The sequence below is a fragment of the Geospiza fortis genome, unplaced genomic scaffold (genome assembly GCF_000277835.1).
Source record: "Geospiza fortis unplaced genomic scaffold, GeoFor_1.0 scaffold180, whole genome shotgun sequence".
Classification (NCBI taxonomy): domain Eukaryota; kingdom Metazoa; phylum Chordata; class Aves; order Passeriformes; family Thraupidae; genus Geospiza; species Geospiza fortis.
In genome coordinates this window covers 543,296-557,678 of record NW_005054452.1, presented here as the reverse complement: position 1 = coordinate 557,678, position 14,383 = coordinate 543,296, and the positions used below count along the sequence as shown (strand labels likewise).

Genomic DNA, 14,383 nt, shown 5'->3' with positions numbered 1-14,383 from the left:
GAAACTAAGAAAAAGTTCAAGTGGAATTTGTCTTTAGGTTTGAATAAATCCATTTGAGCATTTTCTGATTAATAATAAACAGATACAGTTTTCACTGCTAAAGGCACATGTTGGTCATATGTCATGTTCCTAAATTTTAATGTACATTTTGATACACTGTGTTAGTTTTGTTGTTTTTTTTTATTTATTATTTTTCATATTACTTGTGTCATTTGGCTTGCACTTGCTGATTGCTCTTGGATATTAAAAGAAATAGACTAATCATAAAGTTATCAGAACATTGTGAAAATTGAAATGGCTCATTAACAAATCTTATGTGCTTTAAAATAGGTGTGATTATTAGAAATCAGAATGCTTTTATATTTTTCATTGCTATTTCATGATCATTTTCTTTTTTAAAGCTCAAATAACAAGTGCACCGCTCACAGGGCATTTGTAGTCTATATGCAATTAGGAGACTCCTTTGCATGATTTCAACAAAAGATTCCTGAATTACACGGTGTTGTAAATGTGCCTGAGAGTGAGAGCAGGAGATTATTGCTTTTGTATTTCTTACCTTGAACTGCAAAAGGAGAAAAGCAGGTCAAAATATAATCCAGCAGTGACTCAAAACTCAGAACTTCACATGAAGTTTTACGATGAGAAGAGTAGAATCAATGTGGTTTAAACCTATTTGATATTTAGTAATAAGTTTGATAGATACAGCACACAAGTGTTTAGTAGTGATCATCATTTGGAATTAACCTTTCTTTATTAGAAAAGAGTCTTTGAAAATCAATTATGTTTCTAGTAGAACGAAGATATTTTGCAAACCAGTAGACTGACAAACTGAAGATGTTTCCAGACTGTCTTCATGTAGTGCTCCCTTTTTAGTTAACTAATCCAGCACTTTTGTCCTGACTAAAAAACAAAAAAAAGCTGTTAAAAGATGCTCTACACAATGGAAGTCAGAGATTTAGTATTTTCGTGTGTCATTATCTAGTAATGATTTCCTTGCAGTCCTAACTTCCTCAAATTTTTACATTCATGAAAGATTGGGGGAATATATTAACATTTCAGCAGTGTAGACTGCTTATTAAAATAATCAAAATGAAATTATTAAGGGAGAGCATCCCACTCTATCTTCAGGAATAAAAAATTTATACCTCGCATTTGAATGTCCTGAACAGCCAAAAAAATTTCAGAATATTTGTGGAAAACTAATACTGCTTTGGGATGGAATGGTTTGGGTTGAAAGGGACCTTAAAGATCATCTTGTTCCAAGACCCTGCAATGGCCAGGGACACGTTCCACTATCTCAGGTTGCTTCAAGCCTTGTCCAGCCTGGCTTTGGAGACTCCCAGGGATCCAGGGGCAGCCACAGCTTCTCTGGGTAACAAGGTTATGAATTTTTTTATAAATATGTGTGTGTATATATATATGTGTATACATACATTTTTATACACATATAACATACAGACATATATATATATATATATACAAACAATTAAAAAAAAAATAATGCGTATATATATTTCTCTAAAATTTACTTTTTCAGGAATTTGGTAGATAATTGCTCCAAGAAAGTTTTGATAATTCTTGCAGTCCCTTTCAACCTGGGATTCTATGATAAATTATTTATAGGAAAGACTAAAAACTCTTCCACTATCACAGGTTGCTTCAAGCCCTGTCCAGCCTGGCTTTGGACACTTCTAGGGCTCCAGGGGCAGCCACAGCTTCTCTGGGTAACAAGGTTGTGAATATATATATTTTTATATATTTCTCTAATGTTTACTTTTTCAGGAATGTGGTAGATAATTACTCCAAGAAAGTTTTGATAATCCTTGCAATCCCTTCCAGCCTGGTATTCTATGAGAAATTATTTATAGGAAAGATTAAAAAAACCTCTCCGAAGGCACAGAAAATGCCAAAGACCCACAACCGCTCACCATTTTCCCGTTCTCCTTTTCCTTCCAGAACAAGATCATCCTGGACCCGATGACGTTCAGCGAGGCGCGGTTCCGACCGTCGCTAGAGGAGCGGCTGGAGAGCATCATCAGCGGGGCGGCGCTCATGGCCGACTCCTCGTGCACGCGCGACGACCGCCGCGAGCGCATCGTGGCCGAGTGCAACGCTGTGCGCCAGGCCCTGCAGGACCTGCTCTCCGAGTACATGAACAACGTAAGTAACACGGGGTGCCTCAGCCCCCCTGAGGCTGCTGCTGCTTTAATGTATCTCAGATGTTGTGACGTGGCTTTGTGCCGAGCTGTTGAGTTGTTGGCGTTTTTAATGCGTTGCAAGCGTTTGACAGGAGTTGGGTACGATCAGAAGCTCGTGGGGGTGGCCTTGTACCTGCCAAGGACCTCAGTGTTCCCCATGAAATTTGGCATTAAAGTTTCTTCTTATGTGATAACTAGACTTTGGAAGTAGAATACTTTTTAAAATGAAAACAATGGTGAGTAATCTAAATATGAACTCGATGCTCCCTGTGAATTTGGCATTAAAGTTTCTTCTTAGATAATAACTAGCAGTTCTTTTAGAAGTAGAGTACTTTTTAAAATTAATACACTGGTGAGTAATCTAAATATGAAATGGCCCAGGAATTATTTTCTTGTTGAAGATGCATATGGGTAATTTTCAGCATGCTTGCCCCTGCGGGATGGTCATTGTGTTTGATTTTTAGGATGTTACCTATAGATATTTACAAGAGGTTGACTTTTTGGTGTATGGATTGAACCACTGAAGGTTTCACTTTCTGGTGAAGCTATGAGATACTCAGTTGCCATGAAAGTAGTGAGTTCAGCACTAATGCTGTTCACACAATCTTAAAATCAACTCTCTGGGTAGGGTTTCCAGAGGTGTTGAATTCTTCGATGTGGTGTGAACTGGCAGTGCATAACCTTTGTCTGCACAAACAGAACTTGTCTCAGAAAATTCTCTCCACCCAATGTTGTGTATTAAAACTCAGATGTTCTATTGCCATGTCCTTTTGAGGATGTGGAAAAAAGACCAAAGCAACATCAAAAACCTGTTTTAAAATTAAAATATTTGCCAAGAGGTGTTAAACTGAGCATCCTCTGCTGTTTCTTTGGTTGCTCTCAGAGTATCATGATTGTCATTTTGATCCCATTTTGCTGGAATCATCATCAAAATAATGCTGAAGAGGATGTTCAAGGATAGACCTTTAATGTTGTTATTTTCATCGGTACTGTTACAGTTGTTAGAGTGATGGAATTCAGTATCAATAGTGCAAACTTCAGTCCTTTAGTCACTTCATTTTACAGTTCAGGCTCAAATGTTCTTTTCAAAGATACTGTTCCATATAATAGAGTCACCTCAAGGAATAACTGTTTGATTGAATTGAAAAGCATTATTTCCCTCTTAGTTTTTTGAAATGATGGTTGACAGGTTCTTGTGAAAGCATGAATGAATGTGAAGTTTTGCTGCCGTGTTAGGGGTTAGAAGTTATAAAGGAGAACATTAAATACCAGGTGTTGACGCTGTGGTGGAAAAGAACTTGCTGAGTTTCTTCCTACAAAATCTTGCTTTGTAGAAGCAATACTGGTATAATCCTTAAATGTCTTTTGAAAAAAAACTTTAAGACTTGATGAGTGGTGGCTTCTCATTTTATTGTCATGCCTCTTTTCAGTACACAGAGGTTTGGTAATGATGCAATTTGCCCCTGTACCAGTAACATTATTTCTGACTGCATTTACAGAGGGAGGAAAGTTTTAAATTCCTGCAGGCATTTATGACCACTCTGAAGGTTGCTAATATAGTTTCATCATTTTTACTTAAACACATAATGGTGTGAGCAGCTGTTTTTATGGTTTCCACAGTATGGTTTTTTTATTCATTTTTTTTTCCTTTTCTGTGCCCTTCTTAGTCTGAGTTGCACAACCCCTGTAATTTATTTATTTTTCTGCTTTATACTGAAATGTAGTCAACTTGAGTAAGATTTTTTTATACCTATTGAGTAAACATTATAAAAACTGAATATATACTTAGTTTACTTAAAATGCAGTACTTCTGATTTTACCAGATCTGGTGTGGTAGAACTTGACAATGATAATTTTCAAACTGATGTTAGCAGTTACAAGGAATGGGATTAAGATTAGGTATTACTATGCCTAAATTTAATTTTTTTGCACATAGGGACAGGTAAAGTAGGGGGTGTCAATTCAGTTCTTTAAGGGTGGATGCCATTTTAAGATATCAGGTTAAAAATTCCAATGCTTGTTGGAGCATTGACTCCTCAATCTGCCCCTCCAAGGAATTTGAATGCTCCATGGGTCAGCCTGTAGCTGCCAGCCAACTTCCATGTCATGTCTGCTCTAGGAATGGACAAATTGCCAGACTCCTTCCTTCATTAAATCATTTGAGCCTCCATTGCCCAATCTCCAGTTATAATTGTCAGAGACCAGATCAATACTGGAGATCAGATCAATACAGCCAACAGAGCCTCAAGAGCCACTGAGATGACAACTGTTATAATCAAATATGGGCAGGGGGTAAGTTAAATATCTGTAGACTTCTCTGATATATTAATTAATTCCCCTAGCCAGGACAGAAAATCAGATCCTGAGCTTGTGGGCAGCTCCTGTTATCTAAGGGTTTAATTCCATCGATTCTGCCCTGGCTTTGGTACTAAACTTATTTCCTTGAAACCTGTGGATTTATTTTCTTGGGTTCTCAACAGTTCTGAACATGTTCAGTATAACAAAAGATCTCACTTGGAAAGTGTTTTACAACTTTCATGAGTTTCAAAAGGGTAAAAGTGAATGGGACACTCCAAACATGACACAGTCCTAAGTCAGATCAAGGTTGATTTTGCAGAGGTGGACATCTTTAAGATCTTCTGCCTGTGTGGCTTTAAACCACTGCAAGCCTGCTCTTGCTTTAGAGATTATGAAATTAATCAGTCATTCATGTTTTGGGGTTTCTTCTGTTTGATGATAGCTGAAAAATGATGATTTTTTTGGGATAAGTGTTGATCAAATGAGCATACAGCAAAGTAAATACTTTGTGGTGATATTTAAAGGATGCAGATGAAGGGCAGGGTGTTGGCAATGTGCTGCTCAGTAAATGTTAGTTCAGTCCTTCTCCAGCTTAAAATAGTTCTTTTTCTTTCATCTACTTCTATGATTTGGGTTCAGAGGGGTGCTTCTTACAAATCTTCAAGAGCTGAAGGAAAGGGCTATGAGTTGAAGAAAAAAGTATATACTTTCAAAATTTTGACATCCAAAGAAAAATCTGAAAAGAAAAAGTTGACAGAAAGAAGGAGAGGGGAGATTTCCACTTAGGTAAGTGAAAACGGTACTGCTTCTGCAGTTGTATTATTTAGTGTTATAAAAGGTGTGTTTTGGTTTCTGCTTCCTTTTCCTCAGATAAATGTTGATTTGCTCCATTTCCTACCTGTCAAATAATGGTTTTAATTAGTCCCTAGGCTCTTTATGAGTTCTATGAATAACTAGATATTTGTATAGTTACTACATTGACCAGAGTCTCACAGTACCTAAACCCTCTGGAAGGGAGATCCCTGGGAGTTCTCTGCAAGAACTTCCATGGAGAGGAGATGTGAACTGCTTCATTATTCTCTGTATATCCAGAAACGTGCATATTCTTCATTTGCCTTATCAGTAACTTTGACAAAATCTTTTCCCAGCTTATTTATTATTTATTTAATAAATCTATTATTTCTCTCATGAACTCAACTGAACTTCAGAATCTGTTACTTTTGGGAAGGAAGAGAGTTCTCAGTTTGCTGTGTCATATGACTTTTTTTTTGCCAGGGTCTCAGAGAAAATTGATAGGGTATTTTTCAGCTTCTTATGTATATGTGATAAATCCCATAATTTATTTCAAAATAAAATTACATTTTTAGACTTCTGTCCTGCAGAGAAGACCTAAATGCAGCTCCACGGAAGCTCTTAATGCGATTGTTTTCCATTTGTCTAAATGAAAGCCTTATTTAACGGATGGTTACCTCTGATTGGGGTCTAGTTTCCTGCTGGTTTTCTCTCCTGGATCCTTCATGATTTATACTGCAGGCTGTCAGGGAGCAAAAATACCAGGAACCTGGGAGTTCCAGCTCTTAAACTCCTGGCTCAGAAATGCACTGCCAAACTCAACCCAGTGCTGGGCACCCTTTCTAGCAAGACTCTGGGTGCTGCTGGGTTGATGTCTGATTAACATAAGAAAGGGAGGAAATTATATCTTTAGAAAAATATGCTTAAAAAAGAATGCTTTGAATTCTCTCTGACATCATCAGAGTCAGTGCCAGAGACAGACTGAATGTTGTGTTGCTGGGGTGTATCAATGATAAATTTGGAAAGCGGTTGACAAATGAGTAAGCCATGAGTGTTAAAGACCTCTGTAATCACTCCAGTACTGGCTTGGCGTTAATTCAAATCTGCATTTGAAAAGGCATTTCCCAGCTGGTTCAAATATGATTTTCTCCTCTAAAGCCTTTGGGCTCATTATTAAGCCAACTTGCATTCTCCTGCTTTGCTTTCCTTCTTATTCAGTGTTCCTGCTCCCAGTCCCTGCTGACATCCAAGAGGAGCTTTTTGTTTTAATTATAATTGTTTTTTGGGACAGATATTTTTGTGTGTCTGAGTGGTATGATCAGTCCTTAGTGGAGTCTTGTATTACTGCTGATGATTTCATGTTTAGATGTGAGGATCACATCTGAGAACTAGATTTCCCAGAGAGGCTATGGAATGTCCCTCTCTGGAAATATTCCAGAACCATCTGGATGCAGTCCTGTGTAATGTGCTCTAGGAAGACCCTACTTTACCATGGGGGCAATGTTTGCTCTTTGAAATCTGACTCTCTAAAGTTACTACTTGTCCTTGATACCTGCTTACTCCTAAGTTGCTATATGTTCTAATTCGTGTTTCTTGTAAAGAAGAAAATGTTATTTCCTGAAACAACAAAATAGTGGAAAAACAAATGAGAAAGCACAAGGCTGCTGGCAGCTTCTCTTCACAAATATATCAGTAAAAAATTGGAATGGCTCGAAGGAAAAACAGAGTGCTGCAGTACATGAAGATGAAATGTCCTTAGCAGACAGCTGGTTATTGTGCTTGATTGGAGAACGAAAAACATGATAGCAACTGAAAAATCTATAAACTCTCAAGATACTGCCAGCTGTCACATTTAACAGCTTCATCTCAATTCATATTTAAGATCAGCAATAATTGGCGTGTACATTTCAGCTCTGGAGCTGACTTGCATGAGGTTAATCTGGGTGACAGTGAGCAGTAAATTACAGTTATGAGACAGAGGAATGTCCAGAGCTGTCCTGAGATGAGGAATCAGGGATGAGTGACAAGAGATTGACTGCTGGAGCAGCAGCATCGACTGATTCAGGCGTGACTGGCACAGCAGGGCAGTTTTTCCATCTGTACCATTGTCAAATTCCTGGCTGGCCAAATAATTTTTAGAGGACAGCAGCTTGTTTAAAGCTTTCCACTGTATTTCAAGCTGAAGATGAGCTATTTTACTGTTCACTTGGCTCTTTTAGAGCAGTTTTGTCTTTGTGTACTTGTAAGAAACAAGCAGAAACACAGTAGTAACTGTTGGAGGAATAGGTATAGGTTCCCAAATGTCCTATGCATTGCTTCTTGGTCACTTTAAGATTTTTGCACTTATGGATCCCTCTTGAGTGCCTTGACTGCTCACAATTGTACATAAATCACTGTCTAAGTATACAGTCTGCAGCGTGACTTGAGACACCTTTTAAGGAACCTTCTGTCTCCTATTTTGATGATGTCAGGCCCTTATCATAAGGCATGTCCATTATTTTTCAGTATATTTATAGAAATGCTGCATTATTTACAATTGCCCAAGCAATTTATTTATTCATTCATGAATTTCCTGGTTTTCTAATTCCATATTCAGAGTTTGCTGTGTTTTTCTTATCAGATTCAGAGAACCACACTGGTGTTTACAATCAGAAATAAATTTAAAAAAGCTCTGAGAAAATGAAACTTCATGGCTTGGAAATGACAAATATCCTTAAAAATTGTCCTGAATTCAGGTTCTGATGATTACAGATTTACATATCCCTGTTGGGATGAGTAGATTTTTACATTTACTAAAGTAATATGCTCTTTACTACTACCTGTTACAATCTACTCTAAAAGGGGAGGGTAGCCCAGGTTCTTGTTAAGAAATCCCTTGGGGTGGATTAGAGTGAAATGACCTTGGATGAGTGTTTTTTGTAAATCTACACACGTAGAGTTTATTGTAGAATAATTTGGTTGCAAAGGAAAACAGATATGGAGGCATTTTGGCAGTTAGCTTTAGTAATATAAGAGCACAAAAATCACCTAAGAAAATGCACGAGAAGGAAAGGACAAGAATAAAACTATCTCACCACCCAAAGGCTTCACGAGACTTGGGCAGTGTAATTTTGATGATACTTGGTCAAAATAATGGTCACAAACTAGACACATCAAATGATGGAAGAAACCTCCAAAACACCACATCTATTGGGTTTATAGTCACTCAGGTTCAGGTAAGAACACCCAGGTACCCCGGTGAAGTTCCCCTGGGGCAGGGAACTTCAGCTGGGTGATGTTGTGTTGTGGATCAGGGACACCTGGAGGATGGAATGTTGTGGCTCAGGGACGCCTGGACGAGTCTTTGGTGCCTTCTAATTCCATAGAGCTGCCCATCTCATCTGGGCTCATCATGGCCCATCATGGCCCCTCAGCAGAGTGAGCACCTTCAGGCCACTTGTGAATGTCCCAGGACCTGCTGGGCAGGGGAGTTACCACAGCTGAGTTCTCTGATAAGGACAAGGAGACAGTTCCTGCCTTGCAGGGTTCCCTCTGTCCTTATCTCATTCATCACCAGCTGTGTCACTGATTCTCTGACTCTGTGGTTCTAATATTTGTGGGAAGAAATGGTGATTTTTGAACAACAGTGCTGGGTTTCCTTGATGCTATCAACCAGAGAATGTGTTGCTTTCTTTTTGCTCTTTGTCTTTAAAGGCAGACCATATGTCCTTAGACCATATGTCCTTATAAAAGCGTTGTATGTCACGTTAAAATGTAAATAAAGCAGAGGAGGTTTATGTAGTGTAAGGCTGAATTGCTGTATTAGGTTGAGTGATGTTTCTAACAAAATACTTCCCTCCAAAATAACATGGAAATTTTCTAGACTGACAGTAAAATCAAACCTGATTTTCTCAGTTCATGTAGGGCTTAGTCTGCCTGGGCCTCTCCTACTCAACATTCAAATTGAGGTCATATCAGTCTCAATTCATTAAAGTTTGAGTGCCTTGCCATTTCCACATTAAAAAATTCTGCATTAATTGTATAATTGCAGTGTTTGCCCGTTCAAATGAAAGCTGGGACAAAACCAACACATGGCAGAATGAATGTCACAAAAGTCAAAACTGTGTGGGATATAATTTTGATGATTTTTCATTGTTTTTGACCAACAACCCAAACTGCCTTCCTATAAAATATTATATTAATTTCTCATGTGCTGTAGTTGGAAATAAATTATTCAGTAAGTGGACCCCAATTTTATCAATACTCAGGGAACTTGCTTTTTCTAGAGAAATGTTTTTGTTTCTCCTCACTGTTTTATCTCATATTTCTTGTATGCATACAGAAGGTCTGACTGTACTGTTGGTACCTTTTGAGAGTATTTGATAATTTTAAACTTAGTGTATTCAGAGAAAATAAAAATGTGTTGTTTCTTCAAAAAAAACCCAATCGAAGTCAAAGCACACCAGTCCCCCAATACTGCATTTTCATGTTCAACTCATTTAATTTTGCATTAATTAATTAGTTGTTTTGTTTTTTCTAAAGTGTGTTCTTACAGAAGTGTTGAGTTCTGCACCAGTGCTTTTGATATGCTGGAAAGCATTGCCTCAATTTCGGATGCAATCTGTCTGAAAGTGATGTTAAAGCTGTTTGTCCACCTGAAAAAAGTCCTTTATCAATCTTGTCTATATTGTGTGATTCATAACCTCTCTAATTTTATTTCTACTGAAGTTAGCATTTATGGGCTATTAATTTGTTGTTTTTCCATGCCTGCAAGTCAGTATCAATATGAGAGAAGTTTATAATGCATTTTATACTATATCTATAATATGATTATTAGCTCTGTGTATACCTGGTTTTGATATCCAAATCTTACTTTCAGTATTTACACAATCCAGATTAACATTGTTGGGTGTTGTATTCTTTTGGATGCAAAGAAAAATATTCCAAATGCATTTATAGAGCTACTGGGAATGAATCAAAATAAAAGAAGCATAGGCCTGCTGCAATTAGTGAGCTTTCAGAAAACCACATCAAAAATCTGTGTCTCCTTGGAGGGTACAAAACATCTTCTGTTGTACATGAAAAAGCCTTCAGTAATTGTATAAATGTAGTGTTTGACTGTTGAAAGGGCTGCAAAACGTCTGTATTTTCAAACACATGGAATTTCTCTCTTTTTATTTTCTTTAAAAACTACCTGAATCTTCTCAGGAGTGGGGCTGAATTTTTACTATAATCGGGCAAATTCTGAATGGCTTTGGTTTGCCTGTTGCACTGAAAACTGAGACAAACATGACACATGATTAGATCAGCACTTGGATAGTCAAGGATTCACTTCACTTCAGGAAAGGTCAAAGCTCTTCTCCTATCAGTAATGTCACTGCAGTATTTACAGTCCCATTAGCAATCCAAAGTACAGAAAATATGTCAGTTCTGTAAACCTGCAGTTTATCCTGCGCTGGTTTGGATTATTTTTATTTGTTTACACCGGGAATGTTTTTACAAATGAGAGGAAGGCTCCGCAAGGCAGTGTTGGAGGAATTTGCTGTAATTTAGGGAATTTTCAGCTGAAATGATGGAGCTGGATATCCAGAAGAGGGCATGCTTGCACATCAGAAATGTTTTGTGCATCACTGAAGATCTGCATGCTGATGTGGTACAGCTGTAATCCAAGAAAATGTAACACTACACATAGAAAAGATGTTACCTTGTTAGTAGCTATGGGCTCTTCAGGAACAAATAGATTCAAAAGGTTGTTTCGGGGGAAAAAAGTATTTTAATAAAATGAGTATTAAGTGGATGAGCTGTCAGATAGAATTGAGATGGTAAGAAATGAGGTTCTGCTTGCATTTTTTGGCAAATTATTTCAGCTAGAGGTACATGAGCACTTGAACTCATGTGGATTCTTATACAGAATCATTTTCAAGTTCTACAGCAGTGAAATGCATGATAATATGAAGCCAGATATATCAGTGTTTGGTGGGGTCTGATATTTGATCTGGGAAATGATTTTACACTTCCGAAGTGCATTAGAAATGCAAGGGCATCACGTTTTGTGACACAGTAACTTGTTGCTTTTCCCAGAGTTGTGTATTAGCCAGATGCTGGGAGTACATGAAGTTGGTTTTTATATTTTCACTTGAGGAATGAAAGATAAAAAATGTCTCTGCAGTAATCAGTTCCCTGAAAACTTGCTTAGTAATAGTAGAAAGATTGATTCTTTTTTTAAAGATGATTGAGCTGAAGGAATAAGCACTTTTCTTTTTGGATTGGATTATTTTTTGAATTTGAAGTATTGATTCAATCTTCATAGTATTTGGAAACTTTTTCAGAACTTTTTCTTTTAACATATATTGCAACTGTTTACAATATTTTGGATACAACAGAATGAAATGAAAGATTTTTTGAAATTAATTTGTCTATAATTTGTCTCTCTGTCTGTATGAAGGGGTTGGAACTCTATGATCATTAATAATCCATCCAGCCCAAACTATTCTGTGATTCTGTACCAAAGCTTTAAACTTATCTGCTTTATAAAGTAAATAGTGTTTAAGATTAGGGTAACATACTGACCTCACATTTTCGTGATAACTATATTTTATATATATATATATTTACCTATATTTTTAATATATGTATATATACCTATGTTTTATATCTTTGTCAGATCTCTGCTGCCTTGTCCAATTCTAGCATTTATTGAAAAGATCAACACAAAGAGAATGGCAAAACAGATGCATCATGACTGTAGTTATGCATTAAAGTTGCAATGAAATTTTTATATTTCTGTTTACTGAGATCCCTAAAATGCAGTTGTGTAGCTGTAAGAGGCCAGTGGCTGAGCTCTTTGGGATGTGCTCTAAAGTACATTCTGTGGAATAATGTGGTTACTGTGAGGCTGTCAAGTGCATTGCCAGGGATGCCCTCAATCCTGGGATCAGATGAATTACACTTTAATTGGGTTTTAGGGCTAAGCTGAGCAAGTAGATAAGGTAGAATTAACCAGAGACTGTTAATGCCATGAACCCTTTGGTGCTCTTAAGCTGTTGCACTAAACCCTGGCTGAGCTCTTGCTGGGAAGAGACAGAATGGGTAATCACAGAATGACATAACCCCTTACCTGGAGCCCCTTACACCCAGGATGCTGCAGAAAATCACATTGCTTGGATTTTATTATAGCATTTAGGAGGGAAAGGAGACAAAAAGCCCAAAGCTGAGTTTTCCCAAGCTGTGAGACCATTCACCCAGGGAATTTCCTAAGATTATTGAGTGCTGGGTGGTTTGTTTCTGACAGAGCAGAACAGAAGCTGCTGTGATGTCAAATGGCCAAAGCATTTGCTTGTGTATTTTCTTTCTCTATAAAGTACCTTATTATGATTTTGCTGTGGACTTTTTATTTTTATTGGATATGAATGACCTTCTTTCTTGTAACTTCTTTTTGTCTTCCACAGAGATGCAATCAGATTATTAGAATTTTTTAACAGTTACAAAATTCAAGCACTTTAACTCATTATTTATTCCATTATCTTTTTAAACAGTTTTTTATTGTTTGAAGCTGAGCAATAGTCTAATGACTAAAGGCCTTGCAAGGCAAACATTAATGTGAATAATTTGTTATCTAAGATGGAACAGGGGTCTGTGTCATGGCTAGCACACCGTATTAGTCCATAAGAGTAAACACCAGCCTTTACTTTTTAAAAATTTCCTATATAAATTAAAAAAAAAAAAAAGGAAAACAAGAAAAAAAAAGAGAAAGGAAGTGAGAGGAGGAATTTTTATTGTTGATGTCTGTCGTAAATCCACTCATTCAGTAGAAAATTATGTCTTATTCTTCTGACTGGGTAGATGAGCATGAAACCTTGTGCTTCATGCAGTATTTTTGATTTCTGCTTATAGGATGAGGATATGGAGCCAAATCCTGTGGATGTCAGGGAATGTTGTTCATCCTTACATGTATTTGTAAGGGATTCACTTGGGAATATGAGGTGCCTGATTTCAGTACCTCGGTACTCCCAGGAAAGGCAGTAAGGTTAACTCACAAGATATAAAACTTCATTGTATTTGTTGTGAGAGTCAGGTTCTGGATTTTATGGGGTCTGATCCGTCCTGGAGAAGAGAAGGTTCTTCCTGGAGAGCTGTCACTCTCCATGACCCTTCCAAATGCTCAATTATTAACATTTTGTCAGGGTGAATTCTAGTTGAAATTATGAAATCAGATTAAAAAAAAAGAAAACAAAACGACACAAACCAACCAAAAAAAAAAAACCCCAAACAATTTAATATCAGGATTTAACTACTGAAATACATGTTTGAGCAGAAATACAAAGGCTTTTAAAACATTTCTTTCTATTTTCTTTCCTGTCCTTTCACTGTAACTAAATAAAGAAGTGAGAGAATCAATTAAAGGTGTGCCTGATGTGGAGTGTGTAAGGCCAGACTTCCCAAGCAGATTTACATCCATTTGTGTGTACAAAACAATAAAACTTGCAGGCTCATTAGCTTGGAATGACCCAACTGGGTTTTATGTGACGGGGTCATTTCTTTACTAATGAGCCTCTAAGCCAGATGGCCAAGCCCACAGTAGTCTAACTGCATTAGGGTGCTTTAGATTTTTAGGTAAATAGCTTTGCTTTTCTGGTCTTTTTCTTTGTATTTTACAGACAGGAGTTAGAGGGACAGCTTCTTCTAGACTCTCTACAGACTGGTTTTCCTTAGAAGATAAATGGCTGATGTTGCGGTGTGACCGCTTTTCTGTTCTTAGTTATGATCTGTGTATTCGAGTTGTATTTTGATGTTAATGTTATATTCAGTTGGTATGTTCCGTTCCCCCTGTTCTGTTATTATAATGGTTCTGCCTAAGGCTCCCTTCGTGCCTTTCCCCCCTCACGGTCATCTGTCAATCCTCGGTTGTCTAGGCAACTCCCGCCGCCCTTGTATCAGTTTTTATGTCAATCTGTTAACCCCTCCTCTGTTGTCATCGTTTCTCTCAAACCCCTCCCATGTTTCCCTAGTAACTGCCATGTCCCTCACTCTCTGCCCACACCTTTTCCCCAGAACCTTCTACTCAGAGCAGAGAGTGATTGGACCAGAAGTTGTTTCCCCTCCCCAACTAGTCTGCT

General features: G+C 37.5%; 1 protein-coding gene across 2 annotated transcripts in view; it reads left to right on the top strand.

Moving 5' to 3' along the window:
- CTNNA2 (catenin alpha 2) overlaps positions 1-14,383 on the top strand; it is a 477,001-nt gene that overhangs the window by 136,271 nt on the left and 326,347 nt on the right. For both annotated transcript variants that reach the window (XM_005427746.2, XM_014309794.2), the window contains exon 7: positions 1,957-2,160. In XM_005427746.2, coding sequence (XP_005427803.1) covers positions 1,957-2,160 — 204 coding nt within the window. The remainder of the gene's footprint in view (positions 1-1,956; positions 2,161-14,383) is intronic.